This window comes from Falco naumanni, chromosome 4, assembly GCF_017639655.2.
Source record: "Falco naumanni isolate bFalNau1 chromosome 4, bFalNau1.pat, whole genome shotgun sequence".
Taxonomy (NCBI): domain Eukaryota; kingdom Metazoa; phylum Chordata; class Aves; order Falconiformes; family Falconidae; genus Falco; species Falco naumanni.
This window is the reverse complement of record NC_054057.1, coordinates 55,490,206-55,517,702: the sequence shown is the minus strand read 5'-3', so window position 1 is coordinate 55,517,702 and position 27,497 is coordinate 55,490,206. Positions and strand designations below refer to the sequence as shown.

The window sequence follows — 27,497 nt, the reverse complement described above, 5'->3', positions numbered from 1 at the left end:
AGGTAAGGGGGGAACATTCACAACTTCTTACACGTCATTGCTGCTAAAAGTTATATGAGCAACTGATACCAAACCCATGAACCGAAACAGAATAATCTTCTACAGCCTTGGCTGAGCTTTGTGCCAGGCTTTCAGGGCTGCCCCCACTTCTGACAGAGGGAACACAGGAACTGTAAACCTTTTCCAACAGGTTTGAGAACGACAGGGAAGGACTTAGATGGGTGTTTCTGGCAGTAGGAGTAAACAGGACCATCCCAAGGGATGTCAAAGCTTCTGCCCTTTTCTGTGCCCCTGCCAGAGCTTGTTTAGAGCCAGTGCTGTTCTTCATCATTTTTTCTATCAAATACCCCACCAATCCTTGGTAAACAGAAGGACACCAGGGTAAATATTCAACTTACCGTGAGGACTGCAACCATCTGTGCATCTTGAGCTGCTCAAAGGCAGCATCCCAGGTTGGATTTGTAAAGAAAATATTCCCATGACACACCTATACTTTGCTTTTTCTTTGGTAGTTTATGTTATTTATAAGGTGCATTTCTCATGCACCTCACAAGATATGTGGCTTTGCCTTCTTAAATACTTTCACCCTTAGGACTGAATTTTACTTCTACCTGATTGCTCAGGATAAGCGTGCACTGTGGAGTTTGGGCTCACCAGTGCGCACAGTCTGTCTCTCTTGGTGCTCTTAGGCTGAATAGAACTGGGACGTGCAGCAGCAGCAGCAGCATTGGACCCACAGGGCCATTGCTAAGAAAATTCCTGCTGAAATCGATGGCACAGTGAACATGCAAAACACTGGATGGTGACTGATCTTTCTGTTGGGGAGGCACAAAAGGGCAGCTGTGGAGTAGGGCAAGGAAGCCCGATGCCATGCACTGATAGCAGCATTGCAGATAAGGTAACAGGATGTCAGTCTGCTTTCATTTCCCGAGCACACTCCAGTTTGTTTGATTAATAAATCTTTTCTCATCTCTGTTCTCCTTTTCACCTCCCCGACCGAGTTTGCAGCGGTGTTCGTCCCATTCCTGTTTTAGGAAGGCACCCCGACTGCAGTCCTTTTCTGTTGAGAGGAGAGAGCTGGTCTGTAACCGTCTGTTTCCATTCATTCCTGAGGTTTTCCAGCTGCCCACAAAAACAATGCACTGATACACTCTGTGCGGACTTGAACTGCATCCAGAGCAAAGGGTTAGGTGGGGCCGGGAGATTCGGGGAGTGTTCTTTGTCCTGGAAAACAGAGCGGATACCGGCACAACATGGTCAGAAAGATGATGGAGCAGCAGTCTGCTGATTCCTCAGCCCACGTGGTCCACATGCCAGACTTCGGGGTCAAGCATCCAACTCCTCGCCAGGCAAATGTCAGGGGTACCAAACTCAAGCATCTAAGTGCTGGGAGGAGGAACAAACTGAGTTCCAAGGGGAGCTGATGCTGCACTTTCACGGGTGTAAAGTAGACAGATTTAATCAGAAAGGGTGTAATATTTAGTTAATTTTTCAGTTAAACTCTCTCCCTCTCCTTTTATCTTCCTTCCTTTTCACAGAGAGGCATAAAGTGAGTAATAAAAAAATGCTAACAGCACAACTTCTTGATTTATACCCCAAGCAGACCTCAGGCAGAACTCCCTGTTGAGTTTGAAGGAACAGCCTGATTAAAAATTGATGCCACAATATGGTCTGTCTTAGCAACAACACTCACAAGTGAAATTCATCTAGGATATAAACCGTGACATTTAAAATGCCTGTTGGGTGAAACTTGACCAAAAAAAAAAAAAAAAAAAATTGGTGTGCTTGGCTCTGGGGAATAAAGGCAATTGCCATGCCACTTTACGGAATATTGTCTGTGAATCACTGAAGCTATTAAGTCTTCTGCTGCCTTTTTCCTGGCCTTAAGAGGTTAACTTCTTCCCAGAGCCGTTCACTGGGGTGGGAAATAAGAACCGTGTGCGTGCCACAGAGCTGTCTGGTCTGGGTATGCGGGTGATCCGGATTTCATGTTATTTGCTTGAGAGACCCACTGAAGAAAATAATGAGGGGGTTCAAAAGGAGAATATTCTTCCTGCCAGAAGTGGTCTTTTAACCAGGCCTTTGCTTATTTGTTGGGGGAGATTACTCACAGGGTCACCTGGCAAAAATGACTGGAAGTTATGAAAGAAAGGGCCTCCTGCCAACTATTTAAGAGAAAGGAGAGAAATGGAGAAGAAACAGGAGAAAGAGCAGTGAAGTTGGCTGCAGGGAAAGGGACATGTTGTGATTCAGAGGAGCCAAGAACCAAGGCTATAAAGGGAGGGAGAGGACCCTGGGCTCCTTAGAAGGCTCCGTGCTATGTTCTGGTGGCATTCAACCATAAATTGAAAGCTGAGGCAAAGAAGAAAGGCACAGGCACTTACACATGCTTTGCAGAGCCCTTACGGCAGAGATGGAGCTCTAGGAAGGGATTTGCATAAAGCACTGGAGTGACCTGGGGCTCGGCACTGCTTCTGGGGCACTTGGTCTTCCCCATCCAGCTTCCAAAGAGGGGCAGAGAGAACCTGTGCTACAAAACCAAGTCCGGGAAGCTTAGCCGAGTCACTTGCTGGTTGTTGGTTGTTCACTGTGCCCAAAAAGGTGCTTAAAGACTGATGAAAGGGAGGGTGCTTCTGAGATACCCCCATAAATCTCAGCTTGGGCTGTTGTCACGCCAGCAGGGACCTTCTGGGGCCAAAGCAGGGTGGGATCCCAGAGTATTTGGCCTGGAGCATGCCAAAAAGGAAAGCTGTTGCAAGGCAGCAGCGATGCACCCACTGAGTTCCAAGGACAATGAAAATATACAGACCCAGCACAGTTCCCTGCAGCTTACACCACTTTGACAAAACATCTGCTTGCCCGGAATAAAATCCCTCCCCTATTCTAAGCAGATACAGTTCCCCCTGAAATAGCAATAGGAACTACTGCATCTGCTCACACCATGGCCAGGCTTCAGCCCCAGGAGAATGGGGCCTTAGCTAAATCAGGCTGAGCTGCCTGCTTTATCTTACACTCTCCTGTGAATAACTTTTCTTACTACACCTCTTTACACAAACGCCAAACCCCAAGCAGGCAGGAAAGCCGTCCAAAATGCAGAAGAATTATGACAGAGGCTCAAACATCACGGGGTTTTGGAAAGGTTATTCATTTAGTGAAAAAGTATAAATGTGCAAATCAAACTCGCTGGCAGCATTTGTGTAATGATAATCGTGCTGATTAAGTGTTCAAGCCTCAGGATACGCTGGGAATGGCACTAGGACCTAGCAAATAACTACCCCATGCTTTTGGAAGACAGCTGCAGGCTCTTCCTGTTCTGCTCTGTAAGTGATCCATCTCCTCTCACAGATCTGTTCATTTTGGATGCAATTGCTCAAAATATGCATTACTTATGGTCATACAGATAAATACAAAGGGGACTAGCAGTTGTGCTGTTAACCATTCACATCCTCGTTAGGCCTAGCCATGCAGTGAGAAAGCAAAAGATTCCCAGCCCAGTTTTACCTCCAACTGACTCCGATAAAGCCACATCATTACATTAGCTGAGGTTATTAACCTTAGGGAATATGCTTTCCCTCTCTCCTCTTTAAATTTGGCTATCATCTCCATTACCACCTGCTAATGAGGAAGGTGCTCATTCTCTTGATTTCTCTGTTGGTGATGGAAAGGAGACGCTGATCAAACCAATGGCCTTGATTCACTTCCAGCCTTGAATTTGATATATCATTTTCATCTCATCAGTTCTCTACAAGGGTGTTAGTGAATATCTGATGTTTAAGGCATGGAGATAGTTTCCAAGGGAGTTATAATGGCACAGAAGTGACAGCAGGAAAGAATCATGACTGAGGAGATGCTGTTTACCTTGGTTGGCTGCTTTGGGACTTTTCTCCCTTCCTCCTCAAGCACAAATTTCACAACTAAACCACTGAAATGATAAAAACAATAGCTGCTTTGCAGAGAAATATGTGGTCTTGGAGCTCTCAAACAGGAACAGAAATGTGAAGGGTGACTTTTAACCATCCAGGAACACAGACATGCTGTGGGCCAGCTATTTGGCTGCAGTAAATTGGTGCAGTTGGGCTAAACAAACTTGATTGAACTACCTGGCTTGCTTGGTGAGCCAGTTCCGCACCAGGCTTCTAAACCAGGCAGTGTCCCTCTGGGACAGGCTGCCGTAGCCAACACACAGCTCTGGGCCTGCCCTAATTCACGCTAATTGGCACTGACTGCCTTTGATGCTGAGTAATCACACTTTGCAACTGGGAAATCAGAGCTTCCCTGTCATTGCTGCACCCAGCAGAAGTCAAGAACAGCAAAGGACTGAGCCTGACATCTCCTGACACAGTTTTGGGTCTTTTCCATACAAGCTAAAACACTCTGCTGCATCTTTTAGGGGTGATTTGGACCCAAATGGAAAAATCACGGATTTGAATGTTTTTATTATTGTTGTTACTACTATTATTCATACTATTGTCGTTCATTCCTGCTAGGAAGGTGCTGGGGAAGGAAAACCTTCTGCAAGAAATCAGTGCAAGCTTTGAGAACCTGGCAACCTATGCCCTCCCCTGAAGCTTCCATCATCTTGACAATAAGTGCCAATTTAAAAGAAAAAAGAAAAAAGAAAAAAAAAATACCCCAAGAACTGGAACAAGGGAAACTCTGCCTGGTACTTCTTTCCAGCCAAAGAACTCTTTAATAGCAAACTATTAGACAAATCCCAGGCCCGGGGGGTTGTTACAGAGGTTTTGGATTCCTACCAGATTTTTTTTGTGTCTCCAAACCTGTGTTGTCTGAATACAGGTGAAAAGAAGAATCATACAGTGTAATCAGAAGTTTTCCAGTGTCATGAAAGTCCCTATTTCTGATGGGATGTGTGATCCTTAACTGTCAAGGGAGATGACTGTTAAATATCATTTACTAAGAAATTGTGAGAAGTCTGAAACCTTTGAAATGCAGATTGTGAGTTCTGTAGTTAGACCTGCACTGAAATGATAAATTCCAGAAGTCAAAATGGTGATTGCCTGGCTTTTTTCCTCTTCCTCTTTTCAGAAGGTAGATGACAAATGAATCTGGCCCCAATCCCCAGTGAAAAAAGAAGCTCTATTATTTTCAGAAAAATAATTTCAAAGGACAAGTCAATAATAGCAGGATACACAAAATAAAACCTTTGGAATCCTGTTATTATTATTATTATTATTATTATTATTATGGTAGGTTCAGATGACTCAAATGTTATTATTTTCTTCTTGCATTACCAGCCAAGAAAACCAATGACAACCACATAAAGCTCTGCAAATCTCAGCAAGTTTTGATTCCCACTTACATTACTGGAGCAGCTGTTGCACTTGCATAGTTTAGCAGGTCAGCTCTGCTTGTGGACTGGCCCACACTGTGCTTTGTCTTCTTGAAAACTTTAGCTTGGTGTAAGAGCAGGATTCATGCACAGCCTACCCTGTAGAACTAAACTAAGCTGATAGCATTAGGCATGTCACGGTGTCACAAGCGGCTCGGTTGTGTGCTAGTACCTTATAGTTTATACAGCACATTGCACTGGTTTTTGGACGGGTTGTTTTGGTGGTGGCCACGTTCAGTAAAATATGCAAGGAGGAGGTCTGTTCCACAGACGCTCTTCTGCTGTTGCTCTCTCTGTTTGTTTCCAACAGCACAAAAAACGCAAGGGGAAAGTCAGCTGAAACCACAGAGTCTTGTCCGTCTGTGAGTCAGGATCATTCACCCACCTTCCCACCACCATGATTATGGGGCAGCAACGTCAAAGCTTAAAAGCACCTCTCCCAAAACGTGAATAAACCTGTACTGACCATGAGCAGGTTGTCTTGCCTGGTGTGCTGTCTTGTGGGGAAGGAGTTGCACTGCTGTCTTACCCCATCATAGATGATGAACAGTGCTGGTGACCAGCAAGAACTACTCACATGAGGAAACAGCTATCTTAGTTTACATCAGGCCAAACAAACTGAGTGGTGGCATACCAAAACTGCTGCAATGAGCTAAACAAAATTTTTTTAAATGCATTTTTTCCATGGAATAGCATGGACTGATCCTTCACTATCCCAGACGTTGGAGTATCCTAGCAGGAGCGCATGAAACCATTCTGACTGAGTGGAGGCATTCAGTGCATTTTGGACTGTATGAGTGCAGGTGTGAATGCCTGTGCAAAGTGTGGATTTACCACAATCCACTAGAGATCATCATATTTAAAGAAGGAATTTACATTAACAATTTCAATATGATTTCGTGTTTGCTTCACGCACAATTTAACTGAATACACTGGTACATTCCTCCATATGTTAACATGCTTAAACCGGGACAGCTTGACTTAATTACAAACTGACTTATGCTGAACCACATAAAGATGGTCAGCTGTCCATGGGAAACATGGTGCACCCATTTGCTCCTTCTTTGGTGTTTCTGTTGCTCCATGGAAAATGAATACACATTTTACTTCTGTCCTTTTCCATTTCCCTCTGTGTGTGTTTGGTTTCCGTCGTAGCCACCAGTAAATACCAGAACAGCTCAAATGTCGTGAGATGTTATTTCACCTCCTCTGCTGACTGAATGGTTACTCTTGGAGCAAAGGGCACCAAGCTACATGAGTCCCAACCACCGGAGGTCGATTTAACTGAATTTCACCTCTCCAATAAATCAAATGATTTAAAATTAAAACCCAAAACTAATCACCATTTGCAATGCTGAAGATGCCGACAGCATCAGGCAGATATCATCTGATGCCAGGACTCGTTAGTTTTATCAGATTTACTCCTGGACAAGAACTTGAGTCCACGGATAGTAAAAATTTCAAAGCCAAACCTGTTTTCACCCATGTTGATCTTCCCTTGACTTTAATACAATAGAGAAAAGAAAGCTAAAACCAAAACGAATGAAGCATCAGAGCCAGGATATCTGTTCAAGGCTCCACAGTACTAAAATGTGTTCTCTCTACATTTTAACCCTGTCATTGCTTAGGCTTTGGCAGTGACCGTGGCTCTCCTCCTGGTGCCAGAGGTCAGAGAGATCCTTTGAAGCTGTTCGTTTCCTTTCTGCAATCTAAGAGGTCACTGTTGAGCAGGAGTTTCTACTTAACTAATAAAGCAGCTCTAGCAGACACCTAGGAGTGAATTCATTTTTACCTGGTCCAGAGAGGTGGCTAGGGAGGAGGACAGAAGAAAGCACAGGAAGGTGTGAGCATTGGGCGCCCTCAGCAGCAGGATAATGCCTCTTCAATTCCCCAGGGAAGGGAGGTGGCTGTGCAGCCCTTTTGCCTGTGTAAGCAGTTAGTAAAGATTCATTTGAGCTATGACAACATCAAACACGCCAACAGTGGATCAGTAGGCAGTTTCCTCCTTACCTTCACTATATATACATGCACTGTATAAATATATATATATATATATATAAATGTGAAAGTACTGCAGTTGCTTAGGTATCTTTCAAGGATTCATTTGAAAGAGATTCCATCAAATTCCCACATTGTCCAGCTACAGAGAAAGGACATTTGTGTATGCAGGCATTCTGGCAGGAGCTGTGTGTTTTGGGGCCAGATGTAATTCAGAGTTATTCTGAATATTACACTGCAGCAGCCTGGCCAAGCCCAGTAATGCTGATTATTAGGGCTTTCCTGGTTTTCCAGATGGAGCCGATTTCATTTAGCTCTCTCTCTTGTAATTAATAACTTGTCCCTTTTGTTCATTTTTGAAGCTTTGTTTTATCTCTGGCGTTTTGTAGAATAGTTCCAATTTACTTAATCCATTGCTTGCCTCCTCGGTGCACGTAGCAGAACTCATTCAGCCATACAGTTTAATGACGTACAGCTCCAATCTCTGCTGCACAGTCTCACATCCACTTCACATCAAGCTGGCATTTTTGTCGTTTATATTTTATACACTATAAACTCACAAATCATACCATTTCATACTAAAGCAATGTCAATAATCGTTTTTGAAAAAAAAAACCAACCTAACCGCTAACAAACATATGGGATCTGTACATTCTGTCCTTTAAACAAGTGCAGATTTAGCAAGGAGGGGGAGGGAAAAGGAAGAGAACGAGAGCCACATCCCCCCGCTGCCAACGCAATGCATGTTCCTGCAGCATCAGTGTTTGGATTAGGCCCGTGGCCACCCTACTTAGGTTTCAAATCAAGAAAAAAATAAATGGAAGCCAATTCCTCGCTGCCAGTTCTTAGTGATATTAGACTTCTGCATACAGAGGGTTTTTTTTAAATAGTGTTCACACGAGACTAGCTCTTTGCATTGAGAGTGTGTTTATAAATGGGATATCAGATGTTAATAAATGATGAATATTTAGTCTGTAGGCATATTACAGACACGTGTAAAATGTGCTGTAAGTGGCTAAATGCTAGCTGATTGCAAACAGGGTTCCAAGCAACAGCATGGATTAACAAGACTACCTTTTTCCTGCTTTTAACTCCTAGAACACAGCAGGGTTCAGTCCAGGACTGGGGCTCCTAAGTACTTCTACAATTTAAATAACAAATATTAATCTACTAGAATGTATAAACAAATGACGAGTTTGAAGCGTATGGATGAAGTGGGCTCGCACACAGTAGCTGTATGTTGGAATCAGCCTGTACATCTGTGTGTACGTGCAGAGTCCCACGTATCCCATTAAGGATGAGGAGGGAGGTCAGTGGGTCCCTCTAAGGGCTGGTCTGCACGGGGGGAGGCTGAATCACCAGACACTGAAAGCCACACAGCAGAATATCTGTGATATTGCAGGTCTGACCCCAACATCAGTGGGACAGTCACCTCCTCTGGCTGTGTGCACCAAGCGTCCAGAAACCCAGGTGTGGGGATTTCTAGGCTTATGCTCTTGTTCTCAGGGGAATGTGGGTGGATGGTTGGGTTTTAATTTCTTTTCTTTTGTCCTCCAACTATGTCGAGCATCTGGGATCCCAGTTAGTATATATTTTAAAGCTTTTGTTTCTTTATCCTTCATGCTGCACCGTGACATTGAACGTGCTTCAAATGAATGAAAAGGCTCCTTTAAATCTAGTCACAATTCAATGCCTGTCTTTCTTTGGGACCACATTTGGATTTTTTAACAGATTAATGGCCAGAAGGTCACAACAGAGAGCAATGCATATGACTGAATATTAACTTTTAATAGAGTACATTGAGCTCAGGAGCCGATTAGAGCTTTCATGAAGCAAGAGCAACACTAATCCTGGAAGGACTCTAAAATCTTTTGTAAGCTGCGTTTAATTAAAAGAAAATGAAATACACAAGAGTTGTTGCATGAGTTGTACATTTGTGCATCCCACTCGGATGAATGAATCATTTCCCTGCCTTCTTCTCTGACACTGAAATACCTTGCAACCCATTAAAGATGCTTAAATATTTTTAAGGCTCTGATGGACCACGTCACCACAAGCCACCCAGGACATGGCCACTGAAGTCCAGAGGTGATGTGGTGTAACTATAGGGCTTCTGCAACAATCTGAGTAGAGGATATCATTCAGACCATAGGCTATCTACAGGAGGACTTAAGTGCCTGTATCCGTGCTAAGGCAAACATAACACAAACTATTGTTAAATTCATAAAGTAGATTTTTTTTTTTTTATATTTCCATGCCCCTCATAACACATATGTGGCATATGCGCATCTGGGTGAAATCTCAACTGACGCAACTCTACCAATGGTGCTGCTTCATCACGGGAGCAGTACGTGTCCTTCTCACACAGGCACAGGTCCAGTTGTTACCAATTGCCCCAGTTCTGTTACTGGTAGAGAGCCAAGAAGCTCTAACTGGAAAGACAAGGCGGATGAGTGTGAATTGATTGAATGGCAGCTGGATCCAGTGTCAGACCGGGATGCAGTACGGGGCCAGCCAGCCCCCTGCCCCGGCACAGAGCACGGACCCCGGCTCCTCCAGATCGCTCTGCAAAGGGCAGGATCCCGTTGCAGGCCTGAAAAGCAGAGCACCCCTAAAGGCACATGTGCACCTCATGCTCCAGTGTGCTGGGGACCTGTCAGCCTCACTCATGTCCCCTTGAAGGGCTGGGGACAGTAGTTAGATCAATTCCCGCTGGATTAACACAGAGCTTTGCAGCTCTGCCAGCACCATGCCCGTGCCTGTCAAGATCCATCAGACAGCCAAGCTTTAACAGCTAGTAGAATAATGGAGTGAAAAGAATAAAATTACCTCTTTCTGAAATAGCCAGAAACACTCTTCACTGATGCTGAACATGGCTTATTATCTCACAGAAAGGAGGCTACTCGACTTTTGGGTCCTGAATGCAAGGGGATGCACCCAGGCTGTACTGGATGGTCCACAGCTGAACGGGCAGAGCTGTTCCCAACCTGGCTGCCAAGCATCAAATGGGGTTCAGGGGCACTGAACTGGGACTGGGAGCACCAAAGGGGCAGAAGGATGGGAAGAGCATTGTGCAGAAAGTGACAGTGCTGTGACTGCTTTTCTTTGCTGCTGCCCCCTCAAAATGTCATTGGCAGCTGAAGGACTTACGAATCAGGGAGCATAAGAGAAGATTGCTCAGGTTTTGTGCCTTCAGGGAATTTTTTTCGAATGTATTTTTTTTAACGTGTGCTGATCTAAGGTCAAAGTAACTCAAGATGAATGATTTCTACCACATTCGCATCAGGACCAGTATGTCATGCTCTGACAGACCCTGCGAGCTGGTCAGATCCTGACATAATTCTCCCGTGTATCCTCACACGGCAGGAGCAGACCCTCCAACAGCTGCGCACCTGGCGCTTACAGTGCACATGGGCAGCAACATGACCCCCTCTGGGCTTCGAGAGTCAGCTGGGCCCATCATGTGGTGGCCCTGGACAGGGAACAGACCACAACTGCACCAGGGAGCACGTTCCTGGATCTGCTTGTCACCACCAGTTCTGGCCCTTTGCCCACGTGTCCTCCTTATAAATCACTGCAGAATAAAAAAGCACATTCATGGCACGTAAATCAAGCTTGGAAAGGCTGTAAGTCCATTCCCTCTTGAAGTCATGCAAGTGATGGAAAAAAAGTACTCAGAGCCAAAAGCTGGTGTTTAATGATTTATTCCATGGTCAGTGAGTGGGAAGGAGGGTGATGCCTGGTCTCATCAGGCCATCGCTGGTAGCATGAAAGCTCAGCTAGAAGTAGTTGACGACTCTTCTGATGGACTGGACACTCGCGTTGCGCGCCTGCCATGCATTGAAGCTGGTGAACTCACCCCGCTCCACCACGTACATACGGCCTCGGTAGTTGGGCTCCTCGTACAGCACCCACCTGAGCAGAAAGGGAGGGTTACTTGGGTCCCAGCAATGTGGTCACACAAGGTGGCCTCGTGCCCATGTTCAGTGGCTGCATTTAGGCACTGCACTACTGCAGACTGTCAGGGTCCAATGGTCCCTCTACAGTCCCAGTCCCATCCTGCACACAGAAATGCCCTGGGTGGAATTAACTGCTGGTGCTTCTCCCGTTTCCAGCATAGCCCGGCAACTATCCACAGCCAGATTGGACCTTGTGTTTAGAAGAAGTTGTTTTGGGTTACACCAGCGATGAAGCCTGGGACCAGGGGCTCCCTACTTCACATTCCTGTAGGAATGGATCTCTCTGAGCTTCACCATGTGCAACAGAAATGGTTTTTTAGCACTCAATAGTGCTAAAAAAGGACATGAGTCCCCTTAGCCCCTGGATAAACCCATTTTAGACTGTACGGAGAAATGTGCAACATTTTAAGGATGTTTTACCTCTTTGAACTGACTCATTAGCTATCATGGGAACCATATTTTATCATTTCCCCCTTTACTAGCAATTCTCAATGGCCTCTCTTTGATGTTTTCCAACAGAAAGCAGAAGTTGGCTCGGTTATCTTCACTTCATCTCTACATTCAGAGTTAACAGCAACTTTCCCTTGGAATACAGTCAAACAGATACAACACTCAACTACCTTGGTGACTTTGGTATGCCTGACTTGTTCACCTAGCTCAGCTACGTCTTTCTCCATTCGAAGGTCTTCAGGTCAAGAGCAATTCTGATGGTTGAGGGACAGTTTTTGCTGCTCTTCTCTCCCTTCATCCCTTCAGTGCACACTGTGTCATGATCTTAACGTGGCCACAAGTGTCACCTCTTTCCTCTGTCTCCCATGCTTGTTAACAAAGTTTTGCCATTTCTCTGATCGTTTTACAGTCAAGTTTCCACCCCATCATTGCTGAACTGATCATCTCTGCTTTGTTCTCTTCCCAATATTTTAAAGGATTTTATTAGGATCTCTGCTGCTTGTCCCATCTGTTGGCTTAGCAATGACAGCAAAGCACAAATGCAATCCTCCAAATAATTTGGTTTCTGTGGTCTGCCTCTTGCCAGGAATTCAGCTGTGACATCGGGGTTGGGACCTACTGTATGTGGGATTTCCAGGAAGAAAGTCCTTTAAGTACTGGTTGGGTCAAAGACTGCTGGGCCTCCAGGGTCAGATAATGGCTGGTGAATTCAGATCAGTTTGACCCAGACCAAAATGCTGGAGGTCTAGGAAAAAAAGTTGTTTATAAAACCAGCCACCCATGGGCATTATTTAAAACAAACAAACAAACAAACAAACAAACAAACAAAAAAAAGGCAGCCAAAGGTTAGGGTAGTTCGTTGAGCCACCTTACAGACTCCTTGACATATTTGGATTTATTTTGTGGTTCTGAGAGGACACGAGCTGGGACTGCTGTGGGTCCCTTCTACCTGTGCACTGATACAACCAGCATGTTGAGCACATGCCTGCCTGGTGCCCCTCTCTACCCTGTTGTCTGTGCTTGCACAACCCTCTTCTGCAGAATTGTTGCAATGTGCTCAGCCAAGACATTTGGATTCCAAGCATTTCCTGCAAACAAACAAGTTCATTCTTTAGCACTTTTTGCAGCCAGTTTATATCCAAACTGGAATTACAAAGCCATCCTAAGACTCTTCCTTTGAAGCTCACTTCGCAGCGCATGGGGAAGGTTGCCCGCAGCTCACATGAGTATAACGGCAGGTTGCCCTGAAGCCATGTGTCCCCCCCCCATCACACCCTGATGAGCACTGTCGGAGAGCACACTCAGTTCTTCAGCTTAAGAACCTCCTCTAGATTCACCCCAGCCTTGCTCACAAGACATGCACGGTTTGCTTCCTTTTCTACCCCATCCCTTCATTTTATATGCACTTCTCCGTATTTTTGGACGATCATGGGCCTCTTTCTCCATCAGCTCACCACCCTTCCCTCAAGGACTCCCAAAAAGAGCTCCAAATCCTATTTTCTGCACCTTCCAATCACTTCCGCCTGCTGGGAATACCTGATGCCATTGAAAATACTGCATGGTGGTAGGACAAGGATGTTCACTGGCTGTTGCTGGCCCACCAGGACATGGTGGTTCTTCCTGCTCTGCTCTGTGGCATCTTGCAACAACTGGTGGACCCTGGGAAATAGTGCAGGGGTAGAGCAGCCCCTCACAGCGAATGCCTTTCCCAAGACCTCTGGATTTCTCGTCAGACACTTGGTTGATGTGTCTGCAGAGTTGCATGGAGGGAATGGGACAGACCTTGGGGTAGATGGGAGCAGACTGCCTGACCTGGTGTGGTGATAAGAACCCACCAGCTCGTCCCCTTGTTTAGGGGAAGGCCGCAGAAAAGAGAAAAAAGGAATAGCAGAAAGATGGGAGTGAAGTGTATTGGCAGTGCAAGGTGATGAGTGAAGGCTTGTATGGCTTACTTAGCCGTTCCTTTATTGCCTAAAATTTACGTTCTCTGAGACTATCAGCAACAGAGGAAATCAAGTCAGTCAGGAGCCCAGAAAACAAACACAAAAAAAAGATGATCCTGTCCTCAAGCCCAGCATGGGAGAGCTGATCCAGGCACATAGCACACAGCCCTCAAACATCTCGGTGCTGTGTTTCATTAGCACTTAAACCCAGAGGACACGGGAATAAAACTCACATGGAACCAGCTCAAGCCCTATACGCCAACATTGGCTGCTCACACTGAAAAACTAGCAGGGGAGCGCTGCAGCTTCAGCCTGAACGGAGCAAGATGCTTTCAGCAGAGCTCGAGGTCACTCGTTCTCCATGTAGGACTCGAGCAGTGCCACGACCAGCTGTCGCCTCTGCCAAGAAATATGTAACATTTATTGAGCAGCAATGTTTAGGTACCTGTTCTGGTTGATATTTCACAGTCTGACTGCAGAACATCTACCAAATGCTCATAAATGCTTCAGCAGAATAAATGGTTGGTCTAGTTCCTTCAAATTATGTCACTGTAATGTAGAAAAGCCCTTTTTGGAGTGTTCTCTCCCGGACTGTAAAACAAATTCAGCTTTTTAAATGTTGTTATTCCTAAGCACTCCTCTGCGGAGCAGCTGAGGCACAAACAGGACAAGAAGCACATGTCTTCGTCTAAAACTAGATGATACCATATGTGATACTGGAGCTGGCTCTGCCCGTGGGATGGGCAAAGCCACTCACCACGCAAACCACAACAGCTTCCGAGGAGGTGGGAACATCTCGAAACTGCTTTGAAATAGCAATCTCATTTCCAGCACGGTTTTAACAGCTTTATCATCACCCTTTCTAACTGTGTGGGGTAGCAGTTGCCAGCCCCAAAAGGGCAGTGGGGAAGGTGACGGACACCCTCAGCCCCACCAAGCACCGTGCCAAAGGCAGACATTTCTCTCCATTCCCATATTTCCAGCTGGTCCATCATTACCTCCCGCAGGCACGGCCACCACTGCAAGTGCAGGCAGCAGCTTCTTAAACAGCACGTGACACCATCTGCAGATTTTGAAGGGGAAGCAAACGTTTCTGTATCCAATGGATGTCTCGCTGCGGGAATTAAGGAGGAAAAAATCATACAGGGAGACTGTGGCGGGCAGGGAGCTCAGGAGGACCCTACTTTACGCCTGCTTTCTGCATACACAGAGTAAACAGACCTGCTTTCGGGCTGGTGATGGGCTGGAGACAGCCTGTGGTTGAAACTCCCTCCGTCTCCAGTGACCCCATCTCCTCCAATTCCCAAATGGTCAAGGACGGGTCCTGGGAGGGCTTTGCCAGGCTGAGCCCAGCACCAGCTACACCTGCAGCACCTCTGGGGTCAACTGGCCTTATATGGTCCATCCAGAGGAGAAGAGCAGTGCCATAGTGTCCCTTTCTTCTCCCTGGTCTCACGTCTCTGCTGCAATACCTCCTCCTGCCCTCCCTCCTCCGGCAGCCTGGGGCCAGCAGGTCCCTCTGCACCGTCCTGTCTTTTAATGGCCTTTACAGACCCTTCCACGCACTTGCAACGACTGTCTTCCCAGGGTCTGAATGTCACGCTACAAAACACGGCGAGTTACCTCGTTACGCTCCTCTCAGTATTTTTTCTTTTTTCTATTTTTTTTGTCTCTACTCGAAACTTTTGAGAAGTCTCGTAATGTTAACATAAACAGTCTAGGCTTCCATGCGAGGGAAAGCAAGCTTTGTGCCCCTTATACATTTTGCTGGGGAGGGGGGAAAAATCAATCTGAAAAATGTAAGTGCTTGAAGGTTTCTGGGCAGCTTCCCAATTTCTCAAGCTCCAGACTCTGCTACAGGAACACGTGTGGTAAATAATTGGCCGTAAAGCTCTTGCCAGAGCACTCGCAGGCTCTCTTTTGGCTTTATAGTGTTGTACTCAAATGCCTTTTGCTTCATACGCTCAGCACTAACGGTGTCCCCACTGGGCTCCAGCCGTTTCATCCCATCAGGAGCTGGTAGCTCTGCTCCTTGGTTTTAACGAACCGCCACTACCTGATCATAAGGCTGCTTTTTTGGAAGAGGAGAGGTCTCAGCTGAGTCAGAAAGGGTCCTGCAGCACCCTCGCTGTCAGGATGTCACCGGCTTGGATGGCAACAACCTTTTTCCTACTTTGGGAAAAAACAGCTGTTGGACAGAAAGGGTCCAACAACCTACGCTGGGTGCAGGTGAGATGTGCAGCATCCAGTCCAGGACAGGTAGAAAAGAGTATTTCTGCACCCCCTCCTCTGCGGGGGCTCCCCTCTGCCTCATGCTTTGCTCCAGCCACCCTCTGCCTGGCTCTGGGAGGATTTTATAGCACTCCCCTGCTCCCAGCACACTTAAGTGAAAACGCAATTGTCAGACAAAGGAAAGGGGAGATGACTTGCTAGGACCGACACTGTTGAGAAAACGCAAATGCAAATTGCCACCCAACAGCAAGAAAAAGGCAAAGCTGCCGTCATGCAGAGGCTTTTAGGAGCATCCACAGGGGCAGGAGGATGGGGCTGGGCATCAGTAACACATCTGCAAAGCAGGTTCACGAGGCACCAAAGGTGACCAAAACCCCCCATTGGGGTGGCTGTGCATCACCGCTGCAGTTGCCCCAGCCTTTCAGAGGCAGGATTTAATTTTAAGGTAAGGTGCCACTGCCTCGTTTTTGCTGTCCAAGGAGGTTTCTGGAGTTGCAGCAAGCCTTGGCAAAGCCACTTGCAAAGCAAAAGCCCTGACCTGCATCACCTGGAGCCATCCATCCACCCTACCTGAAAGCCTCTGGGTGGATTTTGAAAAGGTGTATAGAAACATGCACAGAAATGTTCAAAAGAAAGAAAGAAAAAAATAAGAAAGCTGGGTTTAGGCTTCTTGTTTCAGACACCTTAAAAAGGTGTCTCAGAGCTCTTGTAGCTTGTGCCTAGCTGCCACCCTCAAAAATTTCATACCCCTCTGAAGCAGCTCTCAATGGGCAAAATTCACTTTTAAACCATAGGCTTAATTCACATTTTTAGGCTTTCTCCAAGTCGCCCCAGCATCAACAGGCTTTTCCACGATGGGGGAGCCTCTGCAGCCACCTTGCTCCCCCACAGTACTGGGTACAAAGGGTGCAGGGCAGGGAGAACTGCAGCGGCTGCATGCCGGGACTCGTGCCGTACTTACGCGCCGTCGCCGTACACTTTGAGGGCGTTGATGCAGGTCTTGTCCCAGCCTTGCCCTTGCAGGAAGGAGCAATCTTCTGTCAGCTCCAGGCTGGGACCGCTAAAATGGCTCCCCTCAAATATTTCGATCCTGTAATGCTCACCGTGCTGGGGACAAAGGGATTCAAGTCAACCGAGAAAAAAAAAAAAAAAAAAAGAAAAAAGAAAAGCAACAAATTATTTCCCCAGCTTTTATAAGACGAAGGGGAAAATGGAAGGGTCCTTTGGAAGGGGAATGTGAAAAGCAGTCCAACACCACCAGTGCCAGCATGCACAGAGCACGCACAAACTCATGCCACCTCCCAGCACACCATGCCAGCCAGAAAAGCAGCCAGAAACCCCTTTCCTCTGCACCCAGCTCCACCTTCCTACAGCTGCTGTCCACATGCAGTCACATCGCTTGGGGGCTGCATTGTGCTCAGGCACATGTAGCCCCTTGCCCATCTGCAGATCCCCCCCACTGGCCCACAAACCCTCCATCCCAAACAGCATCAGCTACAGCCCCAACTCTCCATGCGCTCACACAGCAAAAAAGATACAAACCTTTTAGTGTACTAGTATCTAAAGCGTACAAAGATGTCAAACTGTTCCCCTAAACTAATTTATATTGCCTCCAGTTCCACATGTAGCTGCTGTTCCTGATGGGAGATGCTGTGCTTTTCTTTAAGGAAAATTAAAAAAGGGAACAGAAAAGGAAACTTTCCCAGCATCATTGGTGCTGCATGTGCCCTTGAGGGTGACATGACATAAATTACTCCAGGAGATTTCTGCAGCCTGCGGCATAGGTATGTGGGACAGAGCAAGCTGAAAGGATATTTTGAAGCCAAATTCAAAGAATACCTAAATGCATTTTTCAAATAAACAATGTCAACGCACAAGAAGGCTGGGCTGCAATGCCAAACCCCACAGCAGGCAGCCGTCAGCAGCAGCCAAGTGGATACCGTGCCTGAGCAAACATTCCTCCGGGAATCTGCGCTGCAGAAATGCCTCGAAGCACTCACTGGCATCGCACGGGGAAAATCATGGGCTGGGGAAGTAGGAGCACATCCTCATGCTGGCCAGGCTCCAGGGCCTGGGGCAGAGCATCCCTCCATGTACAGACCACAGATGTGCTTTGGCAAGGACATTACAGACCTGAAACAAACCCATCGCCATGCCAGAAAGCAGCTCTGGGGCCAGCAAAATACCCCAGCAGCTCCAAGTGGGTTCATCATTGCCCCAGGGGGTCACAAGTGACAGCAGTCTCAAATGGAAAGATGTAACCCACATTCATTTTTCTTTGCTACCTTTAAATCTTCCCAATTAAACCTTCCTCTGGGTGGTGCTTCTCAAAGCTTCCTAAGGGGAAGGCTCACCAGTATGGGGGGGGGCAGGAAAGTTTTAGTTTAGGATTACTGAGTGTTTTTTGCAACAGCAGTGAAACCAGCTCAGGTTTGCTAGAAGCAGCCCAGCTGCCCCGTAGGTGTGATCTGGAGACCCTCAGGCTGCCTGCTCCCTGCCAGCGTGCGTGGGGGCCAGGCTGCCGCGGCTCACGGCTCAACTCGCCCTGGGGAACGAACCTCCTGAACTCCCCCGTGACCATTTCGTAGCGACTCACGTTAAAGAGGAAAAGCACGCGATGCTGGCAGGACCTTGCCACCTCATCTGCAAAACCACGGGAAGATCTCATCCCATCAAAGCCACCGTGTTTGGCGCTGTGGGAGGAAGGCGATGAGCCTTCCTCCGGGCTGCGAGACGTGGGAAACTGCGACTCAGCTTTGTGGCCTGTGCAGACTACTCCAAGGGGGGAGAAACCTTCCCCAGGAAGGTGTTTCCTTCTCAATGGGATGTGTTATTTCTAAAGACCAAAGACTTCTACTACCCTTATTCATGGGGCTCCTACGACCAGGAGAAATTAAGCCCAATGGCAGCTCCATCCCACCGGTGCTCCGGCTGGGAGAGCAAAATGCCAACAGCATCCACTCACCATCCCGACGGGCCGGCAGGAGCCCAGGTGGTCGCTGCGGCCGTTCCAGCGATAGAAGTCGGGGTACTCGCCATGCTCCAGGATGTACTGCTGCCCTCGGAAGTCGGGGTGGTCGAAGCAGACCCAAGCTCCGCTCTGGACGCAGATGGAATTGACTCGGTTGAGGAAACCTTGGTCCTGGAAGCTGCCACAGCTGCCGCAGACCTCCAGCTTTCTGCCTGTGAAGCATTTGCCTTCGTAGAAAGTGATCTGGTGGGGGGAGAACGGGCCGGCGGTGAGGAGCTGGGGCACAGCTGGACCCCCATTTTGAGCAGATGGGACTCTCTTGCAGATGCATCATTTCAGGGTGGTTTGGGGTTTTTTTTTTTGCTGCTTTCCAGCAAAAGGAGCACGGCATCACTGGCATTTTTTCCTAAGGACTGTATTTGTTTTTCTGGGAACACGGCGCATCCCACATTTACGACACTTCTTGCCGCCTCGTGCTCGCTCACACATATTTCCAGCAGGAATGTTTAAACAGGAAACTCAGCTCCTGAAACACAGCTCCTTCTGCTGCACCCTCCCCGTCCCTGCTACCAAATTTGCTCCCGGTATTGTCACTCACATCGCATCCTCCGAGATATTTTCCTAACCTACTCCTTCAACCGGGAGGATGCTCGGGCTTTCTGGCCCCAGGCTGAAAGGGAAGCGGTTGGGTCATTACTTACTTTTCCCGAGTACTGAGACATGTTCTGCTGGCTACTATCCAAGACTGAAAGCAGGAGCCAAACCAAAACCACGATGGACAGGAACTTTGGACACCCCACTATATAGCAGCTGGTGGGAGGGGGGCGGAGATGGGGCTGGTGCTGTGAGGGCTTTTTAACAAAGCAGCGGGAACCGGGGGCTTTACACTTTCCTGCTTGGTAGGCAGAACCGCCGGTAACGGGCCTGCTGAGTCCGGGGTTTTGATTTTGGGCAGACGATCTGACAAAAGATTTGCTTGGCAGGGCTTTGGTCGATTAGCAGTGCGCATTTACTGCTCCTTTTTGGAGATTTTTTTTTCTTTTTTTCCTTCTGTTTTCTCCCCTTTCCCCTTTTATTTTTCCTTCCCCCCCCCCCCCCCCCCCCCGCCCCCGTTTTCTCCTTTTTTCTCCTTTTTTTTTCCCCTTAGATCCACTAACAAGTCAATAAGGGAACAGCAGCATCTCTAAGCATGGCACATAGTTTCTCCATGCTGTGTTTCCTTCCTTTTACTATCAGGCTGCTGCTTTTTCCCAGCTTCTTCTCTCCTATCGCAGTGTGGCAGCCAAAAGTGAGCGTCCTTGGGAGACTCCTGACCAACAATACATTGCACTCCATCCATCAAAAAAACGGTTTCTCATTTAACCTGTGAACCTCTCGAAGACATCTCTGAAAGCCAAACCAAACCCCCTCCAAAGCACAAAGGCTGGGCTCGCGAACCCACTGATGTTATTTTTATGTTGTTGTTTTTATGAATGTTTGATCTTTCAGCACTGAAGCACCAAGACAGACATGTAAGTCAGGATTAGAGAGGGTTTTAGGCCATACTGTTGGCCATAAAGTAACATTTCCCTATAGCTGCAGTTACGACTTCGGAGCCTGGCATCTGAACTGTCAGTGCAAGGAAAAGCTGCTTCATAGTCCCCTTCTTTTGTGCTAGAAGAGCATCCAGAGACCATAACCGTCTTATTCTCAGACCAACAGCAAGGGAAAGCCCCAGCCCACAAACCCCATCCGTTCATACTAACAAGCCAGGCTAGGAATAGGGAAAGGCAAATGCATGGGGGCAGCCCATGGGCCAGCACAGAGACATAAGCAGGGCACCACGTTACGAGGGGATTTGTTGTTGATGCTATTTAATAGCCTTGGAAGAGGCTTCACACCCAGCTCCTACTCATCAAATCCTCCCCTTCATCACCCACGAGGCCGCCATCACCTCCCTCTTGCCACCAGCACTCCGCTCCCTGAACTGTCAGGCACACGCTTTGAATCCGAACCCTAAAACCTCATTTCTCGGCAGGTCCCTCCCATCCGTATGCGTGCCAGCAGCCTGGCTTGGCAACCCTGCTCTGCCACCTCGGCTCACTGATTTGTTTCAAGATTAAAGACCATTTGGGAAGAAAAAGGTGGCATTATTAAGGCTTAAACAGGTGCCACCCTTTCAATTAAGATGTAAAAGTTAGCAAGTACGTGTGCACACACGCGTAGGCTGAACTGGAAGACGTCGTGTTGACTGGGATACGCCGGAGGAGGAAGGAGGGAGGCACATTGTGTGCAGAAGAAACACATCCTTCAGCTGACACAGGTAGACCTGCCCTGGCATCGCAGAAATGCTGTCGACATTTACATGTTCTGATGGGAGGCAAGAAATAACGAAGAAAAGTCTCACTTAATTAAAAAAAAAACACCCTACCTCACTGAAATGCTGGTGTTATTTCTAGGTGCTAAATTAGTCACCACATAATGTAACAGCGCATGGAAAATCCCACTTGGATGAGCAGCAGCCAGGGCAGGGGGCATTAGCGATGTCCCCCAAACCAGCCCTTCCCCGTGGCCTTGCACTTAGTGCCCTGGGAAGGAAGGAGAAGACGTGTCCCACTCCTGAATCATGGTGGGGAGCACCAGGGTGACAAGGTGGCACTGTTGCTGGCGTTGGGACACAGTTCTCCCATCCACTGGGGCTGTAACAGCTCATGTGCTCTCTCCGTTGGCCATGAGCTGTTTGGTGCCTGCAGAGGAAGACACACAGCATCCACGACAAACTGGCCCTGAAGTACCCAGTAAAACAACTGTTACCGCAGGAGGAGGTTTTTATGGAACCGCAAAAGCCTCATTCCCTCTGGCTGTCTCATGATGGGATTTTCCTGTGTCTCCTAAGGTGCAAGCTTTAATTAAAATGCGCAGGAACTTGATGTATCTGAGACTTGTGCCCAGCTGTTAGATCTGTTAGAAGCTGTCCAACAGGTTCAAATGCTGTTCCAGCAGAGATGGGAAGAGGGCGGGACAACTTTGTTCTCGTTTCTTTGAGAAACCACGTTAAAGATAGGAGACAACAAAAGACCTAGCTCTAGAAAAAAGGAAAATGATGGGGGAAAAAAAAGAATACTGAAGAATGGGAAAATAATTCCTGGACAAGCCTCCTTAATTCCTCGCAAAGGATAAAAGGCTGCCAATGGAAAAGAAAGAAGAGCAGCCTGGGGCCACCAAGAGCCTTTCAGGCACACAAAGCTGGGGCAGAGCTCACCTCCTGCTCCTGCCCAGGTGCAGGACATCTGACCACGGTGCCCCACATCGACAGACTTACAGGCAGCCTTCCTCCGCTGTGGCTGTTCAAAGGAGGAAGCACTGGAAACACGAACTTCCAAGTCTGAGTGATTGGCTTTAACAGACAAAACCCCAAAGCCTGAGATTTTTTTGGCGCGCCTTGGTTTAGAGGGAGTGAGAAATGAGGCTTGACATCTGCAGCGGCGCCCCGGGGCTGTGCTCTCCCTGCCTGCCTTTGCTGCCACGAGGCCGAGGAGCAAGGCAGGCAGAGACAATTTGCTCCAAATCCAGGCCAGAACCAGGGGGTGAGAGAACCAAATACCTCCACCACACAAGGTGACCAAGGTTGATTTCAGGTCCATTATAACCCTGCACTGACATCCCCAACAAAACCGGGATGGGAAGGACCTGATGTTGGGACACCACTGGTGTCAACAACGGTCACAGAGACAGACCCCAGCCACGCTAGGAACCAGAACTCAACCATCCAGGACAAAACCACCCTGCTTGGATAAGCGATGTGGCTCCTGATACTACCTCAGTCTCCTCCTCACATCCCACCTACACGCAGGATCTGAGCACAGCTCCGGTCCTCTTACAAAGTCATTTCCATTACATGCAAAGGGGTTGCAAGCAAGGTGATGCTGGCCTAAGCCCAGGCTGGGTGGTCTTCAACATGCAGCTGTGAGATGCCACCACCTCTTTCCATGGCATTTACGGGGGTGATTTTTCCCCGCAGCTCAGCAGACGTGGCCATGGCACGTGGGCAGCCCAGCAGTTCCCCTCACCGTAATCCGCAGTGTTAGGTGGTGCTGGCAGCAGGGTGCTGCTGAATGACCCGCGTTACGGTAGCAAGATGCCAAATTCAACCCTTCTCCGACAGATTTCAAGAGAGCAGGGTGTAACTCCTGAAGGTCAATCTTCGGCAGTGACCTTGCTAATGTCAACAGGAATATTTCTTGGCAGAGGCTGAGCAGGATTAGCATTCTGCCTGGAGGTACCTACTACGGCCAGTACAAGCCCACATAAACGATAATTAAGTGAACAACCACCATGGAGTTCCACCGCATCCTCTGAAAGAGCCACGCTCCGGCTTCTGGAGGAGCTTTTAGTACCTGCAAAGCAGCGTTAAGACCCAGCACAGGAGACATCTGTATCTCAGGGCTTTCAAAATGCTATCTCGCTTTAGAAAGCTCACAGGTTTCTTCACATGCCTCACTAAGAGATACTTCTAGCTCATTAGGTATGGAACAACCATGGGTCTAGCTCCTTCCCATGGAAAATTTTTTGGCTCGCTGCTGAAATGGATGAGTACATCTTGTGGGCCGCTTCAGCGCGGCAACAGACCTGAGTGAGAAACCATCCTTATGACTCAAGGGAGTTTCTATATTAAATTCACATTGCTGGATTAAGGCCTAGCCCACCTTACACCAGTTGTCAAAGCACTAATTTCTGCTGGTGATTAACCCATTCCCAGTGCCTGGGTACACCGCGTGCCGCCTCCCAAAGCTGCTGGAGGGGGGGGTGGTTACGCGAACCGCAGAACACCTCTGCAAACCACACAGAGACAGCATCTTCCAACTCATACCCTCACGGGCAAAATACATCACCTCTTGCTGGAAATGGGAATCAGCTGCCCAGCAAGAGTTTTGGGTTCAACCCATCCTTCTTCATCATGGATGCAGCAAGACATAGAGTGTTCGCAATCTCTCTACCAATGGTGGCCATCCCACATCCTCACCATGTTTCCACCGTGCCTGTAACGAGTTGAATGGATCCATGCACAGGTTCTCACCGCACACCCCCCACACCCCCCCCAGCTATCAAAGGGGAGTAAATTTTTACCTTATTACGCGAGGTTGTGAAGATCAGTCAGCATTAATGAAATGCTCTGAAGATGGCCAGCACCGATTACATAAGGGCTAATTAGTACCTGTTGATTTCTCCTTCTCGAGAGGCTCCAGCCCAGCGGTGCTAATTAGCAGGGTAAGCCCAGCAAGCCGGGCGCACTGGCACCACCCGCACCGTGCTCACGCCGCGCTGCACAGCACCCTCTGGTACCGGCACAGAGCAGCAGCGCAAATTTTGTAGCAACAGAGGTGTAAGACTGCACTTATCTTTTAAAGGTGGTGAAAACATAAAAATACCCACCATGATGCAGGTGACCCTTCTCATTTCAGGCTGCTACCCACCTTGCACTTCAAAGGGAACTGCTGCAAACTGGGGTACGCCCAGCTTGGGTGTTTATGCTCATCCATGCCAGAAACAAAGGGTGACTGCAAGAGCTGTCCTTGATCGCATCCAGGGTGCAAGTTGGGACATAGAAACTTCTCTGTTCAAAGGAACCAGAAGATGGAAAGCCTGAAGTCTTCACCACTGCTGCAAAACCTCCTCAGCAAAGCCCCATTCCAGCCACGCTCCTCTGCCCTGTTGTGGAATAACATAAGGCTGCCTGGTCGGATACAGTACAGCTACCGCCAGCACAAGGGAGCAGTAAAAACACTTTGCTGGCTTTTTTCTTCTCCAGCGTACGCTCACTCACCAGGCTGTTACAGAAGCTGGGAAAATGCATTAGGCAGAAGACTCCAGAGATCCAAAGCAGACTGCCTCCAAGCCTTTCCCATTGTGGAGGAGTTCATCAGGCAGGGATAAACTTTGCTATGCACAGAAACAAGAACAACAGGAAGAAGGATCACGCACCCCCCTTCTGCCTGCAGACCATCCTCCGCTTGCCGAGCTGCACCTGCCCCGCCGCTTTCCCTGCCCTCAGCATTTCCATGCGTGGCAGGCTGGGAGATGGGCAGCGTGGTCTCTGGGGCTCAGGATACAGACAGTTTTCCCAGTATCCATGCAGCAAAGCAAGGAGGAGTTGGACAGGAGCACAAGCAAGGCAGGAGGCATTTCCAGACCGGCACATTTTCAATCCACACGTCAATGGGAATTTAACTAGGTTTACGGTAGTTACATTTTCACAGCATCGCAGAATGGTTGAGGTTGGCAAGGACCTCTGGAGGCATCTGGTCCAGCCCCCCTGCTCGAGCAGGTGGCTCAGGACCACGTCCAGGCAGTTTCTGAGTATCTCTAAGGTAGGAGACTGGTAGGCAGTGCTCAGTCACCCTCATGGTGAAAAAATTTTGCTCATTTCCTCAACAGGAAAAAGAGTAAGGCTGGGCCCTATTAAGACTATCAATTTTTTTCTAGCCTGGCAGGGACAGAGAACTTTTTTCTTTTGCAATGTACCTTTTATTCCATGCACCATTTATCACAATCCTCCAGAAGCCTCCAAAGGATCAGGGCAGCTGCCAGACAAGGCTGTACAAATCCACCCATTCCAGGCAAGTAAGTAGCAATTTTCTAGACACCGGTTTCTTGCTTCTGTACATAAGGCTTCCAAGATCACCCGCCACCCCGCTTTAGGGCGCCCACGGTGAAGAACCTAACCCGTGCCAGCTCTTAAGGCAGTACAGGGAAGCACAAGGCTGCCCCAGCCTCCGTGGGACTCCAGCTGCTGGAAGGTGCCATCCCGAGCAGCCAACTAACATCTCTGTATAACAAAACGCAAGTAGTTCACTGATCACGCTTGGCTACACATTGCATTAAAACTGCAAGACTATTGTACATGGCTGATCTTCAGACCTTATTAGCACAGAAAAGTTTGGACAAGTGAATTAATTTACATTTCTTACTGGATGAGCCAGCAACAGGAGAAAGGAAACAAGGTTATGTCGATGAATTCAATTCTTCAGCTGTTACGGAAAATGCAAGAGCAGTACATGCTTCTCAGGGCTGAGCACATGAAGTCCTGGAAGTTCCCATTGCAAAACATCCAGAAAACCTGCACTTGCCTTTAAGCGCCCTCCTGAAAAGCCTCAGCTCCGGCAGGCAGGGCCTTGGTTCTCCCAGGACTATCAAGTTGCACATTTCCTCATCCATCCTCTTTAAAAGCCTTAGCAGCTGGCACACCTCAGACACCAATGCAGCAGCTATTTCAGGCTTTAGATTGATCACCAGGACACACATGACCACTATTTTACAAAAAAAAAAAAAAGTAAACAGCTTAAACAGTCAAGGTTTTGGGTATTCCAGAACTTCTGCCATGTGATGCAGACCACATGACATTGTATCTGTGACGCAATGCCACAGACATCACCTCATGATCAGGCAATGAAGAAGGGTACTACCAACCAGATGCACAGCGTTCCTGTGTTCCACAGATCATTTTCCCAATCCTCAGTAACTTCATTATCAGCCACATTACCCTCATTCCAGCACTGCAGGTTCTTGCGAAGGAAACGTACTGCACAGCCCCAGATCAGTCTGGCTCTGAAATCAAAGCACGTACAGGTTTCCCTGATCGAGCACTCGACTCCGCTGAAGTTCAGCAACCTGTCATGTATGACGATCGTCCACCTACAGAACCTGTATTTGGCACAGAGTATAAAAATTCAGGTAACAGAAATGAGTTTCCAGAAACTTTGGGAAGCATCTTAAATGGAGGGTAAAAAAAAAAAAACCAAACAAAAAACCCAAAACAACTTTTTTTTTGCCAGGAAGCCAGTTAATTTCATGGTGACAAAGAAAATAATTAAGTTTTTCTACATACACTGTTAAATGAGAGGTTTAGACCATTTTCTATCTAACATGAGGGAACTACCATACAAGGAATGAAGAGAGGAGACATGCTGAATTTCTACCTTAGCATACACCAAAATGCAAAAGCTAATTCTTGTTGCAAAAACATTCCAAGTTTCCCCTCCATTTTACTCCTGCCAGAAACTAAGTTTTCCAATGGTTATAAAAATGCATCAGAAAATTCATTTAATTAACTGTTCCCCAAATCATCCATGTTTTTGTTGTTGTTTCGGGTTTTGTTTTTAAATATGAAGTAGGTCAACTGCACACTTTTTTAAATATGCAGCTGAAATAGTTTGTTATCAGACTTAAAGACATCAAGGCTTGTTAAGTCTCTAGCCCCAAAGCCAAAAAAACCACCTTGCAGCTGGTTAGAGGAGGCTGCCCAGTGCCGTGCTGTGGCCCTGACATTGTGAAGAGCCAGATGCCAGGAGACTTCTCACCTCTTAACAGTGCTCTCCCGATGCAAAAGTACAGACGTGCATGATAAACAACTCACATCAATTTGTTCAGGACGTGCAATTTATTTTAAATGACATTTTTTATTTCTTAGCAAGTCTACGCTTGATCTGGATAAATCCACTCCATCCTGACAGCGTTCTTAGTTACAAGTCCACACGAACAGTCTGTAGCGCAGGTGTATGCGGGCCCCCTACTTGGGACACATCTGCACACCCTTTACTCCATGACTTTTAGCGGTT

General features: G+C 47.6%; 1 protein-coding gene across 1 annotated transcript; it reads right to left on the bottom strand.

Moving 5' to 3' along the window:
* Positions 1-11,036: 11,036 nt before the first annotated feature.
* CRYGN (crystallin gamma N) lies at positions 11,037-25,523 on the bottom strand. Its single transcript, XM_040589371.1, has 5 exons — positions 24,707-25,523; positions 24,316-24,591; positions 18,898-19,146; positions 16,894-17,039; positions 11,037-11,263 (listed from the first exon to the last, which is right to left on the bottom strand). Exons 2-5 carry the CDS (start codon positions 24,337-24,339, stop codon positions 11,128-11,130), a joined length of 555 nt encoding a protein of 184 aa, XP_040445305.1. The 5' UTR covers positions 24,340-24,591; positions 24,707-25,523; the 3' UTR covers positions 11,037-11,127.
* Positions 25,524-27,497: the final 1,974 nt, after the last annotated feature.

Coding starts and splice junctions, on each gene's coding strand:
- CRYGN (XM_040589371.1), bottom strand. CDS start 24,339: ATGAGAAGGGTCACCTGCATCATG. Junction 17,040..18,897: donor CCTGCCGGCCCGTCGGGATG/GTGAGTGGATGC, acceptor CTTTGTCCCCAG/CACGGTGAGCATTACAGGAT. Junction 11,264..16,893: donor AAAGTGTACGGCGACGGCGC/GTAAGTACGGCA, acceptor CTTTCTGCTCAG/GTGGGTGCTGTACGAGGAGC.